This window comes from Pogona vitticeps, chromosome ZW-PAR (assembly GCF_051106095.1).
Source record: "Pogona vitticeps strain Pit_001003342236 chromosome ZW-PAR, PviZW2.1, whole genome shotgun sequence".
Classification (NCBI taxonomy): domain Eukaryota; kingdom Metazoa; phylum Chordata; class Lepidosauria; order Squamata; family Agamidae; genus Pogona; species Pogona vitticeps.
This window is the reverse complement of record NC_135800.1, coordinates 4,707,269-4,727,142: the sequence shown is the minus strand read 5'-3', so window position 1 is coordinate 4,727,142 and position 19,874 is coordinate 4,707,269. Positions and strand designations below refer to the sequence as shown.

At 47.9% G+C, this 19,874-nt stretch overlaps 1 protein-coding gene across 1 annotated transcript; it reads right to left on the bottom strand.

Moving 5' to 3' along the window:
• Positions 1–5,479: 5,479 nt before the first annotated feature.
• On the bottom strand, positions 5,480–19,695 carry SLC2A8 (solute carrier family 2 member 8). Its single transcript, XM_072985174.2, has 11 exons — positions 19,562–19,695; positions 16,190–16,351; positions 13,198–13,360; positions 12,060–12,266; positions 11,308–11,407; positions 10,656–10,867; positions 10,170–10,316; positions 8,759–8,867; positions 8,117–8,293; positions 7,329–7,474; positions 5,480–6,870 (listed from the first exon to the last, which is right to left on the bottom strand). Exons 2-11 carry the CDS (start codon positions 16,285–16,287, stop codon positions 6,730–6,732), a joined length of 1,500 nt encoding a protein of 499 aa, XP_072841275.2. The 5' UTR covers positions 16,288–16,351; positions 19,562–19,695; the 3' UTR covers positions 5,480–6,729.
• Positions 19,696–19,874: the final 179 nt, after the last annotated feature.

Below are 19,874 nucleotides of genomic sequence, written 5' to 3'. Positions count from 1 at the left end.
TTTGACCACTGTATCCTAGTAGGTATAAACTAGGGTCTGTCCACAAACTCGCTATAAATACTCTTTCCAGAGGAGACGTTTGAGACCCATGTCACGAATCCTTGCATGGGACCCCAGAAGCTTCTGGCCTGTTAAGAAAGACGCACCCACGCTGGCCTTGCCTGCCATCTCAGCGATGGTCGGGGACCCGCAGGGCCGAGCAGATGGCGAGGCAACCTTACCTATCTGTTTGTCTCAGGAGAGGAAACCGATGAAAGGTGTCCCGCTGGACCGAATATTCTCAGACCTCTCCCAAGCAGGTTTGCCGGGGGGGGGGGGTCCAAGGAAGGTGTGACAACAAGAGGGGCCGAACAGATCACAAGAATCGTCTATGTATCTGAGCCACAGCGGGGATGATGGTCATGATTTGGACCCGTCTCTCTTTGCGCTGTCGATTTGCAGAGGTGGATTTGGGGGGCCGTGCAGATTATCTCTGCACAGCAGCAGCAGCTGTTTTTTGGGGGGGTACCAAACTGCAGCTAGAATGGGGAGAACAGTTTTAAATTAGGGGCCTGACACGGGGGTAAGAGGTAAATATACCCCTTTCCCTCAAGGGCTCTTGCCTCAGTCCAATACCCGTCGCCCCTAGCCAGCGATGAAATGTTTAAAAAATTTATGAACGTGGGTCATTTGGATCATGGCTGTCGTGCTTTGGCCACGTCCGCTGATTCCTGCAGCAGCCTCTTCGCTCATCCAGCGAAGGCAAGGGGCTTTTGCTCATCAAACCAGGCAAGGGGTGATGGGTGCCTACCTTGAAGGGAGGGCGTAGAGCGGTCTACATAGCTACAGGCGTTGCATGCAACGATTATGACCTTGGCAGCCAGGTTTCAAAAAAACAGAACCTGCAGAAGTATTCTCCTACGTTCACAATTTAGCAAGATAGAATACTCACCCAGCCCCCAGTGGTTTATGCTTCTGGCTAGGGAGTCAGAGGTTGGGAGTTCGATTCCCCACCAGGCTACCTAGACAGTGTGTGGACTTGATGATCTATAGGGTCCCTTCCAGCTCTGCTGTTCAAAGGTGGTGGTTATTATTATATCATTTCTCCCCTTTGTTGTGTACATTCAGGAGAAGATGACTTCATTGGCTGCTGATGTTGACAATGGCCTCTTAACTGGACTTTTGCTGTACATTGCTCTTCCTACGGAGATAACTGCCTTTCTGTGTTTCAGGCCACTCCTCCGTTATCTCGCAGGCAGGTTTACCCTTAGGGCAGAAGGTCTGTTCCTTTTTTCCTTGTCCCGTCTTCCTTTCTGAAGGGACCGTCTGGAAAAGTGTATGATAGGTGCCCGGGACAGACTCTTTTTCCATTCCCAGCGGTTGCTTCCCGGAACACCCACTGTAGCAAAATTCAGAATCGGTCCCGAAAAAAAACTCAAACATGACGCAGCCCCCCCCCTTCGAACAAAGCCGTAAGCTTTGTCCAGAAATACAGGGCGAAGTTCACCTCTTTTGAGGTGGGGGTCTTTGGGCGCAAAGATCTCTGCCGCCGTTGTAGCATCCCATCAACCCCCCCCCGAGTCCCCATCCGTGTCCCATTCCACGTGATTGTTGCATGTTCGTCCCTTTTGACAGCTACGAATGTCTGCGTTTTCTCATGGCATTGCTGTGTGTCCACCGTGAGAAGTCTTATCCCTTCCTCTCTTCCCCCCCCCACCCCAACAAGGGGTATGGGCCCCCTCTTTTCTTCAGGTCTGACTTCTTGATATTTATTAAGTATTTCTCTTGCCAGACAGAAGGCATCTCCAATGCCGATGTTTATACAAAACGGTTCGTTGTCAACCCTGGTTGCTTGTTTTTTTCCTTAAAAAGCCCTTGAGCGCAATCCAGCATGAGTTAGTCGTCAGGCGAAGTCGCTCCCAACAGGTTAGAAAGACCGGGGCTGGAAAGCATCATTCCCAGACACCCAGTTCTCTGGGTTTGGCGGTGAAGTCGGTGGGGCTTTCCTTCTTTGTAAATCTGCAGTCATCCTCTGCTTCGGCGCTCACCGGGCGTTGCCGGGATGGCGTCGTCCGGTTACTTCTGACGTACGCCGACCCTAACAGGGTTCTTGAGGTACGCAACAGATTCATGAGTAGGTCTGCCCAGTGAGTTCCTCTAGCTGAGCCAGGATTTGAACCCAGATCTCCAAAGTATGAGTGAGCTCTCTGGTTGCGTTGAGGGTGCGTGTTGTGCAGCATTTTACATCTGCCCTATTCCAAGAGTGGGCATCATACAAGGCTTCGGATCTCGCTGCACTTGTTCAGCGTTCCTCACCTTCGACTGCATTGCCTAGGAGTCGCAGCCGAGCCCAGTCCAGAAAGGGCCCCTTTTAATGGCTCACCATTGGTTGTTGGGAGACCATAACTGGGGTCAGACATTGGGGAGAATCGAGGGTCAGCTTGCAAGTCCTAATAACGTCCTCCCGAAAGAGTTTGACAGCCATTGACATTGTGGACAAGAAAAATATACAGCAGGCCAATTTTATGCCTACAGAAGAATCTACCCTTTATTTCTGTTGAGGCCCATGCGTTGTGGACAAAAACCTGTTCTCCACAGGTTTATTGTGCATGAAGTCCCCCCGGATCTCGCCGGGCTTCTTCCTGGCCGAGGTGTGCAAGTTGTAGTCATGGCTAACAGTTGCTGGATTGTGCCTCTCGACTGTTACCTTAGTGGGGTTTTGTACTTTTCAATGATTCTGTACTGTTGGGTTGTGGCTTACCCTCTTTGTGAGTCTCAAAAGTTTAAATTATACCACCAAGTGTCTTAAAAACTCGATTGTATTTGCCATTGTTTTTAAATGCTACAGTAATAATGTACTATTCTTTTTCCTCTCTCTCTTTTTTTTGTGTGTTTTCAAAATGTAGCTTGTAAAGAAAAAGAGATTCAAGATGTGAATATAATGGCAAAACAAAAAAAAATCTGTTCTAACCAAGTTCCATAGACTGCAGCTGTAAAATGGACTGTAGGTTCTTTATTGCTTCTTCTTCCTTGGTATGTAATAAATATTTATGACATTTGATTTCCCCCTTTTCTCCCCATGGGTTTGCGTGGGCACTGCTGAAATGGTACAGGGATCGGCGGAGGCCCTCTCTCTCTTCCCTCAATCAGAGGTAACGAAAAGGACTCTGAAATGGGGTGGTCGTGGTGGAAGGCAAACAGACACACAAACTTATTTTGGGAAGGACCGACGTCCATCTCAAGTGGGCTGTGGTTGGCTTTCTCTAGATGCTGCTATGGCTGTTTCTCACACAAATATTTCCTGTTCCACTCACTGTGATTTACTTCCAATTGCAACTGCACTTCTGCTGTTCTTCCTCATTTGAGTGATGGAGACGTGGCTTTTCCACCAGAAAACTTACAGATCGAGCCTTACATGTCATACCTCCTCCTCCTCCTAGGCCTCATCCGGAGTGCTGTGTCCAGTTCTGGATACCACACTTTTAAGAAGGACGCTGACAAGCCGGAGCAGGTTCAGAGGAGGGCGACAAGGAGGATCAGGGGACTAGAAACCAAGCCCTAGGAGGAAAGACGGAAGGTTTCGCCTTGAGAAAGAGAAGATTGGGGGGAGATACAATAACACTTTTCAAGTACTTGAAAGGTATTCCTACAGAGGAAGGGCAGGATCTGTTCTCAGTCATCCCAGAGGGCAGGACACACAATAATGGGCTCAAGAGGAAGCCAGATATAGGCTGAATATCAGGAAAAACTTCTCAACTGTTAGAGCAGTACGACAATGGAAACCATCGCCTCTGTAAGTGGTGAGCACTTCCACCCTAAATTGGACAGCCGCCTGTCAGATTTGCATTGATCTGGAGCAGGGCATTGGATTGGATGGCCTTAAGGGCCCCCTCTCAACCCCGTCATTCTATGATATTAGAGACCGTAGGGTGTGTCATTTGTGCAGAAAACTCTTTTTTTCCCCCATGCCCTCGCTCCTTCCCCTGGAGAATGAAGTCAGGTCAGGTTCAGCAAGGAAGGGGAAAAAAGGGTTCAGGAAAAAAAAGTATGTTAAAAAGATCAAAACGGACAAAGCCTTTGTGAACATAAACCAGGTGGGTGTAGCCGATGGGACACATCTGTGGCCTCCCATCCAGGCCGATCATACAAGCCTCCAAAGGATCACAGGAAATACGAGAAGAGATGAATCCTAATGAAGCTCAGCCTGGCAGGGAAGAGAATGAGTCAATGCACGCATGGAGGGAATGAGTGGGACGGAGAATCTCTCTCGGCCTCGCCGGGGAGACCCTCCCTTTGATCCGTTTGCCAACAGCTGAAGATCCATCTTTTCAGGCAGGCTTTTAACAATCGTGATTGAGTCCCTGAGTGTCTTTTTTTAAGGTAGAGATAAGTTTTCCATGTATGCTTACTTGCTTTTAATTTTTCAGTTGTACTTTAATGAGTGTATAGTTTTTTTAAAACTTTAACTTACTATGTTTTTAATTCTATCCTTTTAAATATCGTGAGCGGCCTTCCTTCTTAGGGGAAAGGCGGCCTAGAAATAAAACAAACAAACAAATAAACCCCGCAATTAAGAAACCCTAATTAACTTGCAGACCTCAAGGCCACAAGGTGTGGAGACAGCTGCTGGATTTAAATGACATTTTGATCTCCTGACCCATGATGGCCAAAGGACACCCCTGTTCTCATTGCTGGATTAAAAAGACAAGGGAGGGGCTGTCAGATTATCCACTGCAATGAAAACTAGTATTTCTCACTATGGAAAGACTAAGGATAGATGTTGTAGTTCTGCGGGGCCAGTACAACCCCCTACTTCTGAGGTGGGGAGCTGGCAAACACATCTGTCAATGCGGGAAACATCTGCATCTTTCAAAGCAGTCTGTGAAAGCATACATCAAGTCAGTCTTCATGGTCTTTAAGTTGCCATCAGACTTTTTGCTGATTCCCCCCCCCTTGGATGTTAACTATATGAAAACAAAACAGCTGAAGTTTTGAAACACGATTTCCCCATTCAGATAACTAAAGTTTATTGCTCAGAGGAAGAATATGGTTTCATAAAATCTTACTCTCCAAAACACGAAGAACATTAATACTGTTAATTATAAGGAAGACACTGGCTCAGATAGCGCTTCTGATCTGCATAAGCTCTTGACCTTTTTTCCCCCCTGCATGGTGGCCCTTTGGGGCAGAGACCTACAGGTAATGCAGACCCAGAAATAAGAGGCAACATCGCTCATCCCCACGCAAAACCTTACGAGTTCTATGGCGGCAGCAAACTGACCTTTCGGAAACCCACATCCCCACAATAAAAAAAAAAAATCGCTGCCTCCAAACGACACTGACATGATCCGGATGGAACGAAAACGTCTCCGTTCTCGCATTAAATCAGTACGCCCCTGTGACAAAGTCGTAGTAGACAAAACAGCACCATTCCAAGCGGGATAAGGGTGGATTGCATTTCAGATTTGGCCCCCAGGTGTATGTTTTAAAGGATTAGGGGTGGGTTATATTCTAGTTGAAAAATAGCACAAGGACCTGGACAAGGAATTAAACTACCTCTATACTGTGTTAGGGTTTATTTTTAATTCCCTGTTAGGAAAACCAAAAGCAAGCTGTCAACTGTTTCTCATTCCTCTGCACAACACAGAATCGAGCTAGCAGCCATTTAAAAAAAAGGATTCTGGGTGGTACAGCTGGAGACGGGTGATCATGTTTCTGAAGGCTTATCTCTCGACTTAGGAGAGGGGAAAATGACTCCTCCCTAAAGCAGCCTTCTTCCATACAAGCCGGGACGATCCTGATATGGTCATTTGCAATGCACGAGGCATGTATTTCTGTAAAAGAGTGAAGAGTATTCCAAGTATGAGCCAAGGACTAAGTTGGGGCAGCTTGACCCTGAGTTACACCAACTTGATTTTGGCCCCTGGCACACAGCTTATGTTCCTCGCTGGTGCAACAGCCTGAAAACGCCCCCTAGTGCCTCACCCGTGTGGCCATCGCTTTTAAGTCCACTGTCCCGCAATTAAGTCCGTTCACTTCCGAAGCAACTTTTCCAGCTGCCTTTTTCAGCAAATACGCCACTCTGGATCGTGCGTTCAAAACTGGACAAGGGGGAATAAAACCTGCGACGAGCAGCCGCTTGAGACAAACCGGAGTCCCTCGAAGCATCTGTGCTGTGCTCGGTCCATTTCTCTCCAGGAGGGTTTCGAGTGACGTCAGTTTCGGAAAAAAAATAAACGGGCAAACATTCAGTCCTCAAAATAATCAGCAGCAATCAAGTAAGGTTTTCCCTGCCCTGCATCCAACCCGCAACTGCAATGCCTTCTCCGACACACAACCCCTTTTTCTTGGCAACACGGGCGTCTCATTTTAAGTGGTTGTGCAGAGCCATTGAAAAAGAAGTAGACCAAACTAATAACTCAGCCTCATGCGAGTAACTGTTACAGCCGAAAGCGGATATGCAGGAATAGAGTCGTCAGCCCCTGAGAGCCAAAACTCGGGGTGGAATCCTGTAATGCTCCGGGTTGTGTGTGTGTGTGTGTGTGTGTTCCCACGCACCTGCCCCCCCACACCCACCTCTCATCGCCCCTTATCTTTCTTGATCACAGGGATGAGACGGAAGCTTGGCCAAGACATGTGGCTCATTTGCATCGGGCTCCTTGTTCATGGGAAATCTAGTCCTGGGCAGCTAGCGTTGTGGCCTTGATGAAATCCCAGGGACAAGGGGACTGTCCAGCACATGGTCAGCACCTAACGTGGTCTCTGAAAGGAAGCCTCGATCTCTTCCAGGCTTTTCCCCCTTGTTTCGGGAACGAAGAAGATCGTGAAGAGGACGTTCAGGAGACATGTGGCAGAGAAGAGCCAGAAAGTACCGTAAGGCGTGAGGAGGACCTACACGTGAAAGAGAGCCTCGGATTAGGAAACTGAGGCAACGTCAGAAGAGCTTTGCTGGATCAGGGCAAGGGCCCAACTAGTCCAGCCCCACCAGATGCCTCTGGGAGCACACGGGACCACAAGATGCCTGTCTCCTGATCCCGCTCCACTGCATCTGGCCAAAGCACACCAAAGCCACTACAGGGGTTATATAGTTTTCATCCTTGCCTCTGCTTCGGAAGGTAGAACCGTGTTTTCACATCCATATAAAACATGGAGGTCTTCCTCCCAAAGAATTTGGCAATGGAATGATAACGTCCAACAGTAACCAGACAAACATCAAGTGCAACACCGTGGTCTCAAAAAGAAATCGCCAAGGAAGGAGAGCCCTGCCCCTCTTTGCTCCCACCTCCCTCCTTTCGAGCAAGGGCGAAAACGTTTTCCAACCAACCACACCGCCAAAAACCCGTGCTCACCATGAGGTCATGAAATTCTTTGGTGACCAGAAAGGCCATCAGCCAATTCGTTAAGACGCAGGCGCCGCTGGCCACACCTCGGGCTCGGAGGGGAAATATTTCCGACATCACTAGCCAAGGGATCGGGCCCCAGCCCAAGGCGAAGCCTGTGGGTTGCAGGAAGAGAGGATAGTTAACCAATTGGACACAGGCATGCGAAAGGACAAGATGGCATGGCCATGGGGAGGGGGAACTAGTTTCAGATGCTTCTCGGAAGGGGTAGGCATTTAAAGCTTTGATAAATGGGATCCGTCCCAGAAAGATGGGGAGGGAAGGGGAGAGGAAGATGAGGAAGGAAGGAAGGAAGGAAGGAAGGAAGGAAGGAAGGAAGGAAGGAAGGAAGGAAGGAAGGAAGGAAGGAAGGAAGGAAGGAAGGAAGGAAGGAAGGAAGGAAGGAAGGAAGGAAGGAAGGAAGGAAGGAAGGAAGGAAGGATCTGGTGATGGAGGGAGGGAAGGAAGGAGCTGAGGAAAGAAGGATCTAATGAGGAAGGAAAGAAGGAAGGAAGGAAGGAAGGAAGGAAGGAAGGAAGGAAGGAAGGAAGGAAGGAAGGAAAGGGAATGGAAAGAAGGAAGGACTCTCCTTCTGCTTCATCACTACTTACGACTAGTTCCAGCTTTTGTGCACATACGTTTTGCACAAATTGAGGAAACCACATAGAACAAAATTGAATCAGAGAGGTTCAAGAGGAGTGGGCCTATGGACAGCGTCTTTTTTCACGCCCTGTTCTGTGACTTAGGACTTCACTAACCCATGATGAAGAAACACAGACTCAACACCGCGAGCCACGCCAGGTTGTGTTCCTCGCCCGCGAACGCAATGCCCAGAGGGGAGTTCTGGAGGTTATTGTGGGAGGTATTGCCGAAATTTGGGAGTGCCATTTTGAAATACATTCCAAACACCGCAGCGCTGGCCGCCATGATGAATCCTGAGAAAGAAGAGAGAGGGTGTGTGTGAGAGAGATTGACACAGACAGATATTCACCTACACACAAGTGAAAATGAACACTCCTGTTAGCATTGTTTTGAAAAACTCAAAAAGATGGGTAACTGAACCTAACAATTTTGATCGCATTCTCCGTTTGCCCAGTCTTCCATTCACTTCACCCCACCTCTGCTTTCATCCATGACTTGTTTTTTTTAAAAAAAGAAATTATAACTTTGTGGGTCTTCCTCCTATAATATACAGTTTTATACATGGTGTTTTTGGACGGAGAGCTGCAAGACAAGATTCAGAAAAAGTGCCGATGATAAAGCGTAACTGAACTGCGTCGTGCGGATCCATTCAGAAAGTGTAAATTTGCTAAGTATATTTCCACTATTCTTAAGATCTGCATGTTAAGTGAGGCCCCGAATCACATGCTTTGTACCAGACGGCCAGTTTTCAGCCATACCTGAGATGATCAGAAGGATTCTCCTCCCCGTTTTATCAATCACCAGAGCCGCGGTTGCTGTAAAAACGACCTGGACGGACCCCACGATGACCGATGCAGCGCCACTGTCCTGAAAAGCAAACAGCAACAGAACAGGAGAAGGAAGTCCATGAAGTGTTTTTTGAACTCCTGGGGAAAACCATACAAAAACCAATGTTTTAAACCAATGTTCATGTTTAATTCTGTTTCCGTGCGCGCTCCCAGGTAAACATTAAATGGAACTTCATTATCGGTTTATTCTACACAAAGATAAGGAGCCTCGTGGTGCAGTAGTTAAGCTGTAGTGTTGCTGTCAACACTCTGCTCACGGCCAGCATTTGATCCCAGTGGATTCTGGCAGCCGGCTTAAGGGGGACCTGGCCTTCCATCCTTGCAAAGAAAGTAAAGTACCCAACTCACTGGGAGGGCAATGTGTACCCTGTAAAATTAAATTGTAAACTGCCCAGAGAGTGCTTTAATGTTGTTTCAGGTTTTTTTTTTTGGGGGGGTGGCTTTTTTAAATTCTGAAATCATTCCCACTGCATGCAGTCATCTGATGGGGCTTCCCACTGCATTCCATGGGAGCCCCATCAGATTAAAATTAAAAACTAACGACACAGTGGAAGTTAAGCAAACGCACATGGTGTAGCGGTGTTGTTTCTCAGTTCCTGTCCAAAGCGAAGGACAGAATATTATTATAATCTTTCTCTCTTATGAAATCACAGACTTGGAAGGGATCTCCAAGGTCCAGCCCCCAGCGAATGCAGGAAATCCACCCTAATCATCTTCCCTGAAAGGCACGTGTTTTTTTTTTCTGCCTGGGAATCTCTTAACACGTGACAGTCTGCCGCCTTCCACTGTCGCCTGTTTCGTTGCCGAACAGCCTGTACTCTCAGGAAGACTTGCGTAATGTTTAGTCAAAAACCTCTTTCTTGGAATTAGAACCCACTGGCTCAAAGCCCTCCGTTCTGGAGCAAGAGAGAAAACAGGATTTCCCATCGCTTCCATCTAAACTGTCTCTAGGCTAAACATGATCATGTTCCCTCAAGGATTCAGTTTCCAGACCTTTCGCTAACTTTTGCCAGCTTCCTCCGAATGGAAGAAGGCAGGATTTTGTGAACGTCATTTGAGCACAAAACACGCACAGCCGGTCACCACTAAATCAGTGAGATTTATACTTGCCGCCAGGTCTGCGTAGTGGAACGCTCAAGCATCAGAGCGAGGAAGGAGAAAAGCAGAGGGTTCAAGAGAACTGACCGGTCTTCTCTGCAATAAGACCCTCCAGACCTCTCTTAACTCCAAGCCTTTCACCCCTGGGGATGATGGGGTCTGTAAGTCAGACCCCTCTCAGAGAGGAGGACCAGAAAAAGACCATCTGCCGCCAGCAGCATACCTTGAAGTTGGCCACTTCAAATATGGTTTCCGCGTAGAACATTATGGCGTTGATTCCAGAGACCTGCTGGAAGAACATCATGGTGATGCCGATGAAGAAGGGCTTGTAAATGGCCGGGTTCTTGAATTCGGCAATGCTCAGCGTCTCCTGGAGAGAGAAACCCCAACATTTTAAGAATGAGCAGTAGTCCTTCATAGGGTAGCTCTGCTTCCTGGATTCCACCCGGCCCCTCTTTGGGAAACAAGGGAGGGGGGGCCTCTTTTCACTGAGTTTTCTCACTGGGACAGCCCCGATCCCTGCTCACGTCCAGGGAGGTTGCCAAGAGATATGTGGAGAAGAAAGGGCCAGGATTTACGTTGGTCATTGCTGCATCCCAATTTGGATAGGGTGGGGGAAACCGCATACATCGCCTTGCGCGCGTGGCCAGAAATGGGGACGAAAGTGTAAATAAACAACGACAGTGATGAACAAACACGCGTTGTTGACCTGTTCGTCGGCATTGGCCTCGATCTCCCTGCATTCCCATCCGTGGTCCACCAGGGGGCCCCGCAGGAACTGGAGCGCCTCCATCGCTTCCCCCGGCTGGTTGCGACTCAGCAGGTAACGGGGCGTCTCCGGCATGAACGCCATGAGCCCCAGCATGAAGCACGGCGGGAGGGAGCAGAAGACCGCCAGCCAGCGCCACCCCAACGCCATGCCTGGGAGGGAGGAACACATTAGAACAAACAAACCGTTTGACCTTGAAGTCCAACCTGGTATTCAAAAGCAATCATCAAGGAGGTTGGGCATGTTTTGGGACCTCCAGGAGTTCTAGATGATGACTCTCAGATCCCAGAATGGTGGCCAGGAGCCACGATGCACCACGAGTCGGAGCCTGAAACAGATGGCCGGGCACCAACCAGCCTCTCAAGAAGAACAGCATCCTTCATGGGCAGCCAACTTTCATTTAGAGGTCTTCAAGCGAAAGAGGGCACCACCAGAGCCCATCCAGCTCTCCAGATCCTTGACCGTTGGTCATCACAGCAGGGGGTTAGGGAGTTGAAAACCACCCCCACCCCCAACATATGGAGGGCCAAAGGCTGAGAATCGCTGTTCCAGAGAAACAGAGCATCCCAAAGACCACAAGCATCCTACGTACCTGCCATGTAGGCTCCCAAGATGCCCGTCACCACCATGAGTTGGACGCAGGACCCCAGCCTCCCGCGAACTTTGGAGTGAGCGATTTCAGAAATGTATACCTGATGCACAGAGAGTTCGAACCATCCATTGAGGCACACACACAAAAAAATAATCTTTTTTTAAAATTGACTCTTAAGGCTGCATCTACGCTACCTAGACATAGCAGCCCGACGCCACTTTAAGGGTCACAGTGGAATCCTGGGAACTGTAGTTTGCAGAAGAGCTGAGAATTCTCTCCTGGGGTTCAAGATCATGTGCTGGAGCTCCCGAGCACAGAATTCGAACCCTCCCACTGCACACCTTTGTGTTCTGTGCATGCTCGGGTATTTTTATTGGCAAGATTTAACATAAGAAGACATTAAAAACCCATTTTTTCCTTGAAGCTGTGTTGTTCCATGGGGTTTCCTAGGCCTGGGACGATCCGCGGGATTTAAGCTCAGCTTCCACGTGGGGAGAGCTCAAAGCTCAGCTGCAGAGCCTTAGCTTTGCACGCAGGAGGTTTTTGCTTCAAAGGCCAGTAAGCAGTGCGACTCAAAAACAGGTGCGCCACTTACGGCCCTCCGCCTCCGAAGAACAGGGGCTGTGCTTAGTAAGAGTGAAGCCCAGTAACATCTGTAAGTGGTCTAGCCCTGAATCAAAAGGATCAGGTAGTGAAAGCCCCATCATTCTGCCCCGATATTTCACTACTAGCCAGGACAGGAAGTCACTTACCGGGACGACTAAGGACGTGACGCCACTGGCCAAGCCGCTCAGCAGCCGGCCCACGTAAAGCATCCAGACATTCTGAGCAGAAATGATGACCGAGAATCCTAGAACGTACGGGACCGCGCAGAACATCAGGCTAAGCTTCCGGCCGACTTTGTCCACGACGTATCCGCCCAGAATCCCGCCAGCTGCAGCCCCCAGAGTTACTATAGACTGGGCCCCAAAATGAAAAGAAAAGAGGGCATCAAGGAAGGAACGGTCCACAAGAAAGCAGCTACTAAGAGGGAGAGATTGGGGGAAACCGGAGATTCAAAATACCTCCCACAGACCCCTGCGGACTGGCAATCTGGCAGAAACTGCAAACTCCTTGGGGCAGAGACCTGTCGGTTTTGCTTGCAAACGCCAATAGAACGAGGGTGGCCAACCCCCTCCCAGTTGGAAGGCTAAAATAAAGTTCAGATACGTTGTTGAGAGGCACTGCATTTCAGGATCAGAGCTGCGAGGATTGACATGATGTCAGCTTAAAGCACTTAATACCAATAACTATGGGACGTGGTGGTGCTGTGGGTTAAGCCGCAGAAGCCTCTGTGCTGCAAGGTCAGAAGCCCAGCTGTTGTAAGATCGAATCCACGCAACGGAGGGAGCTCCCGTTGCTTGTCCCAGCTCCTGCCAACGTAGCCGTTGGAAAGCATGTAAAAATGCAAGCCCATAAACAGGGACCACCTCGGTGGGAAGGTCACGGCATTCTATGTCTAGTCACCCTGGCCACGCGACCACAGAAACCATCTACGGACAAAACGCTGGCTGTATGGCTTGGAGACGGGGATGAGCACCGCACCCTAGTCGGAAACAACTGGACTAAATGTCAAGGGGAACCTTACCTACCAGTAATATTAGGAGAGACATTGCAACCATTTGAGAATGGAGAAAAATCCATAAAAGCACCAAGCCATGATGCCAAGAAGAAGCGGGGGCTGCACTCTTGGGAAGCGCCAGAGTTTCCCCACCCTTGGCTTAATGCTTTATTACAGGTAAAGTTCACTCCTATTCCGAAGACTCTCCAGCACCTGATTCTTTTGACGGTTCCATATGCCCAACCACACTTCCCCTCTCCTCCCTATTGTCGATGCCAGCGGTGGCTTACCCCAAACCACGAGGCTTGGCTATCATCCAGCCTTAATTCCGGGTTGTTGCTTCTCTTTAGGCTCGGAATAGCTGGCGAGCTGTAGCCCAGGGCGAACCCGAAGCTTAGGGGCCCCAGGACGGCCGCAAACGTGGCCAGGTAGAGGTTCCGGTTTTGAACCTTTCTGTGAAAGAAGCAAAATCAATTTTTAAAAAAATAGTTGGCAACACAACACTGCAGGGAGACTAAGACTCCCCCCACCTAGGCTTACTTATCGGGGGGAGGGGGAGGGAAAGGCAACCTAAAAATAAATAATTCAAACAAGTAAATAAACATCTTTTAGTTTCAGATCATGAGCATAACCACAGGAGCAGAGGGACCAGTATCCTGTAACACGCTCTCAGCCATCTCTCTCCCCTTAAGGTACTTTTGAAGTCACTTTGCTGAAAAAAAATACTTGAATATTTTAAATATACAGAGGTTTATATTCTGCCCGTGTTCAGCTTCTGGAAAGTCCCCATTGTTGACATCCAATTTTTTTAACCAGGGGGTAAAACGTGAAACTTTCATGGGGGAAGGGGAGACTTCGGCTCCCATCATCCTGTAACTGGGCTGGCGATGGCAGGCTTCTGGGCATCGTAGTCCAAAAATAACATACTCTTTGCCCTGTCTAGACAGCAACAGGGACGTCCTCTATCTCAGATGCTAGAAAGTGATGATCCGTTCAACGTTGATGGATCAGACAGCCTTGGGCCAGCGCAGGCGACCATGGGCGAGGCAGGTAAGGGCTCGGTTTTTCTTGCTTGCTGTTAAAGACACACATCCCTAAGATGGGGCCTTCCGGTTCTGATCTTGGCCATGCTAGCTGGGGACACTGGGCGTTGTAGTCCACATCGGGAGGGTATCAGGTTGGTAAATAATAAAATCTTAGAACTGCAGAGCTGGAAGAGGGACCAGCCCCCGTTTGGGAGGCCCAGGGGAGGAATCGAATTCCCAGCCTCTGCAACCAGAGACTTAAACCACCGAGCTGTCCAGAAGGTCAAGTGGCAGAAAGGGACACCTCCTTAAGGACGCACAACAACAAGATGCTGGAAGGGGTGGTGGTATAAGGAAAATGGGGCCAGGAGAACGCCGATCTGTTGGGGCTGTTATCTTGAAATTGTCCCTGCTTTGTAAAGCCGATTCAATAATTAACCAGGACTCACTTCTGGGTCGAAACACCGCTTGTTTATACAAGGACGCGTGATCTCGACCAAGGGGAAACGAGGAGTACAAGAGTACAAGCCATCTGGAGGCCCAGACATGAAAGGGTTAGAGGGCAGGACTGAGGTGGGAGGAGATCTGTCTTCGAGACCCTACGAAGTTTTGAAACTCACTGGGGGTCTCAGGCTGGTCATGCTTCCCCCCCTTTCTCAGTCTGTCCTACCTCGCAGGACCGTTGTGAGAATGATCGTGGGTACTCAGGAGAGCTGGATTTGAGCTCACCGGAGGCAAGGGCGGCTATAAACACAACAAGCAAAAATAAATATTTGAGGAGCGGGGGGAAATGGCAATATAATCTGCAGAGGAGAGCAACTGAGTTCCGAGGGCCTCGGAGACTCTTAACCGGGCTCTCTGGATTGCATCAGGGCTCTCCATGAAAATAAAGCCCGTCTTGTTCTTCTGCAAACAGCTGGATGCAGCTGCAGGGCAAAAAGCACCGGGACAGGGGCTGTTTGGCTTCTGAGAAATAACGCAAAGGCCACGTTCTCTTTCTGTTTATCCCGGATCGGGCAAAAAACCCAAACCTTCTTGGTCCAGAGATAGTTGGCTCAAGAGAGTGCATGCGGTCGGAACGCTAACAAGATCGTCCTCTCAAAATGTTTATTGAGAAACCGAAATGGGTAAGGGAGGAGCTGGAGAGAAGGCCCAGTTCATTAAAAGTCCCGAGAAGGCCAATAAACCTTAATTATGGATCTTAACGCTTTCCAGATCTTATGTGCCAATGAGGGTGTCAAAGTCTTGATTTATTATGCATTGATTTAAAAAAACAACAACACATTTTTGGTGCAATCCAGCTGTTCATTCAAGAAGCTCTAGGCACCAATGCCAGGCCTTCCGGTAGAGCCTCACAACAAGCCTGCAAGGTAGATTACAGTCAGGAGTCAGCAACCAGCCCACGGCGGGGTTTACGGGTAAGCAAGAATAAGAAGCCATCCCTCTCTGCCTCTCTGCCCCCAATACCAAGATGGGGTGGGGCTGAGAGACTTTCCAAAGTCCAAGGTCTGCCTATGCAGATTCCTATTGAACCAACATAATTACTTTTTTAACCAAAGAAGACCCCTCGCTGTTTCTTTTGATGACATGGAGCAAGCTTATCATGGGTCTTAAGGCATTTTAATCGACAACATTCCTCAACACCCGCTGACATGGCCAACGGTAAAGAATGGCAGGAGCTCTTTCCTCCAAAAACATTTGGAGCATTAAAGGTTCTCTGTACCTGGCAGAGGACAACGATAAAGAGGCCACGTACCCTGAGAATATGTAGCTGACCTTCCCGGGAGTCTTAAAATATTCAGTCACAAAGGAGGGTGCCTGTTGCCCCTCTAATCAGCCTCCGATTCTGCCTCACTGCCATGTCTGTGCTTCTGTCAGCATCATTCAGAGCAGCCGTTGCCGACAAGCGTTCTCAAGATACTACTTGACTACGTATCCCATCATCTCCCAGCAGCAGAGTCAACGAAGATGTTAAGGCTTGTAGTTGAGCAATATTTAGGGATCTGAGGTTGAGAAAGGCTACTTAGAGTGCCAGATTAAGACTGGATAAGTTCCAGGTTCAAACTCCTAGTCTTAGAGGCACTCACTTCCTCTCTGCCTAGGCTACCTCGCAAGGTTGTTGGCTGAAAAGTCGGTGAAGCAAACAAACCAGTGTAATCCCAAAACTCTGCAGATCTTCTTTACACATACAGAGAATTCAGCACCCACCACCGCCAGGAAACCCTTTGAAGAAAAACATGCATACACCTATACATACCTGAGATAATCTTCCACTTGGGAGCGTCTCTCGCTGCTAGGCAATTCTGCCTCCCCCCCAGTGGGGCTCAAAAGAGGCCTGGACTCCTCAGAAGCCATCTTCCTCCAGAAGGAGAGTAATCCTGCTTCAGTGCTTATCACTGAGTCGATTTAGTTCTAAGACCTGAGCACAATTTTAATAAGGAAAGAAAAAAGGAAAATCAGAAAACAGGAAGATGCAAAACCAAGTCTCATGACCTCAGACACTGGAGCAGCTTCAGCCTCCAGCGGTAGGCTTCACTTTCAAAAGGAAACATTTAAAGAAAAATCAGCTGGAGAATTCAAGAATAAACACAAAGACGTAATAGTATTAAGGGGGGGGGGGTGTAACCAGAAACAAAGATCCCAATTGTTTGATTTGGGGGGGGGGGCAGTGAAAAGGTTCCTAAGAAGTAAGGATGGGTTGAGTTTGATGCGCTGTTAGTGTTTAAATTGAAAGAGACACACAGGTAAGCGCCTGCACGCCCCTCATAAAGCAGAAGGGGGAAAAGAGAACAAGGGTCTCATGACCTCATTCAGTCCTACGGCTTCCCCATATATGGAGCGGCGTCGGCAGTAGCTTATCAAAAAAATTAATTAGCATTGTCAAGCTGGAAGCAATACAGATAAGAGAAAACTCGAACCGCCAAGGGGGTGAAATGCTTCCTTTTGGGGGTAAAGCTAGTGGGTTTCTGGATTTTTCGTGTGTGGCAAAAAAAAAAAAGCACAAAGACAACGGGAACAGGGAGGGAATTTGATAAGAGTTTGACAAAAGGATACTGTTTGCAGAATGTGGATGTAGAGCCCAGATCTTGGAAAAGTAGTTGAATTACGATTGCGGCGGTCATGGGGACTGGAGAATTTTGCTGTCAGTGAAATTAACCAGAACAGAACAGGTAATACCCCTTATTTTCCCACCATAAGACGCACTTTTTCCCCACAAAACAGGGGGGTGGAAAGTCTGTGCGTCTTATGGAGCGAAGAAAACAGATTATATTTTCCTGTTTTCTTCTCCTAAAAATTGGTGCGTCTTATGGAAAGGTGCGTCTTATGGAGCGAAAAATACGGTATATTAAGACTATTTGCCTTTCTCTAATGCTTGCAGGTTCGCAGTTCTGTAGCTTCAAGGCGGGGGAAAAAACTGAATTGTTGCTCCTAGATCCCCCCCCCAGGATGATTTATGTTTTAAATGCGTTATGCCCCATTTAACACAAACACACACACACAATTCATTCTGAATCACACCTTTTTCGGAACTGGAGATGGCTTTCTAGCCACTGGCATATTTGCAAAGTTTTTTTGGGGGGGGGTGCATTCTTAGCAAAGTGTTTGCCCCTCAGAGAATCTTAGGGCAGAAAATTAGCACCCGCCCCTGCCACACTGGATCATTCCCGGGATCATCTATAATAAACCTTATTAGGAAGATTCCTTTTCCCTTTGTGCATGCCGTGGGCGTTCTGGATGCCCAGCTGCGGCTGAGGAAATGCCCTAAAAAGAGCACCATTTGATCCAGCTCTTAGTATTCAAGAATTCTCTGAACGGTACCTCCATTGCACCTCTAAACCCCACAGAAATTCTTAGGAGCTGAGACAGCCTCGTGGTGGTTTAAATGTTAACAAAGTTCATTCAGCAGTAGCTTTTATACCGCTTGTGTAAATAAGATGATTTATCTCCCGGTGCCATAAAATACACTGTGCCAATTTCACTACCATTGACTAGGTAGTTAAGTCATATTGCAGAAATTGTATAAATACTGTACACTCTGATGCTAGGGGGAATATCAGCTTTTTAAGATTCTGGACCAGTGCCCCCCCCATCCAGGGTCCCCAGGCATTTAGGGACTAAAACTCCCAGAAGCCTTCACTACTAGCTGTGCTGGCCAGGATTTCTGGGAGTTGTAGTCCAAGAACATCTGGGGTTGTTCTAGACCAAGGCTGGTGGGCTTGTTCAGTGATTTAGGGACCTGTCTGTGGAGCCAGAGTTTGGGAGTTTCAATTCCCCACTGGGCCTCCCCATAGAAGAGCCAGTCTAGGTAGCCTTGGGCAAGCTGGACAATAGTCCCAGGGCACCCCAGAAGAAGGGAAGGTTAAACCTCATTTCTGAGCACTCGCTACCTAGAAAACCTTGCAGAGCCTGAACTGACGTGGCAACACAGACAAATTATTAGACATACTATTTTTTTTTTAAGCTTGGAAGGCCCCATGTTTTCTGGGACGGACAAGGACACACAAACATCGATCTGGCCACTATCTCCAGCGAGATCCCTGTTTACTCACTAGTAGTGCTATAAGCGGTGAGTCAACAGCAATTTGACTCACCAACAGCAGATAACATCACACCCCTTCCAAGTAAGATCTCGCAGCTCTCGACCCACGTGATGTTGCATCACATCCAAGCCGTTCCTCCCGAACCTTTTCAAACAAAATCCTCCCCCTGCCTGTTTGTTTTTGCTCAATTATTCCACTCAGAACGATGAGCTGTAACTAGCTAGATTTTCCATTCTGCATTACGTGGCTGAATGATTCCAAGTTCTCGTCTTTTTGGAGTTATTTTTTTTTAAATCTCCATTCATTCTCCTTAGTATTTCCTCACTGCTTCCACTTCCAGTTCAAACAATCCTCAAAATTCACCGATTAATCCATATTTCAAATGGCTTCTAAAGTTCTCAACAGCTTCTTGTGCTTCCAAGATGCTGTTACATCAACCTGATGAATCGCTAATCTTTAAAAACTCTTAATCACGAACCACCCTGTCCAAGTCTTGCAACCAAAAGTCTGTGGTTCCCTTACTGAGTCAATCCACCTCACCCTCAGCGTTCCTCTCCTCCCACTGCCATCAACTTTTCCGAGCATTATTGCTCGGAAATACATTATTGCTTTCCCCACTGAATCACCGATTCTCTCTATTTGATTTATTCTGTATGCTCTCCATCTTGCAGAATTCTTTAATTGTGTAATAATTTTTTTCTAATACTTGTTATGTATTTTTATGTTGTAAGCCGCCTAGAGTGGTTGCAATGACCAGATAGGCGGGGTATAAATAGAATAAAAATAAATAAATAAATAAATGTCATAATATGGCCAAAATTCACTTGTTAAAATCCAAAACAATGGCCATCATCATCTTCCTTGGTATTCTATCTCAATCTAACCTTTCCCAACCCGAATGAGATATTTAATTTTGAGGTGGTAGGGGTGAATTCCTGGCTTTTGCCCTCACACTGCTAGGAAACACACACACACAAAAACAACTGTTACCACTCAGACGATTAGCAGCCAAACTGAGCTAGCCTTAGCAAACAGCTAGGGAAAAAATGTAAAATAACCAAAAGTTAGGGGAGAAAATGAATGACTACCTCGAGATAACACGAGCAAATCCCGGAGGGCTTCTCAACCGCCACGAATTCGTCTTTCTCCGCTCTTTAAAAACCTCTTTTAAATCCCAGACTCTGCTTTTTCTCCGCCCCAAAAGAAACCTCCCGAAACAGCTGCAGAGAGGAACTAAAAAATACAGCTACAGTTCCCGCACGGACCGAAAAACAAGAACGGACCCAAAGGTGCGTTGGTTAAAATGGACCCCCACAGAGGGGGATTTCCTAAAGTTAACCTACAAGGATGAGAACGCTCTACTTTTTTTCTATCTCTATAAACCTCGGGGGAAAGAGGGCG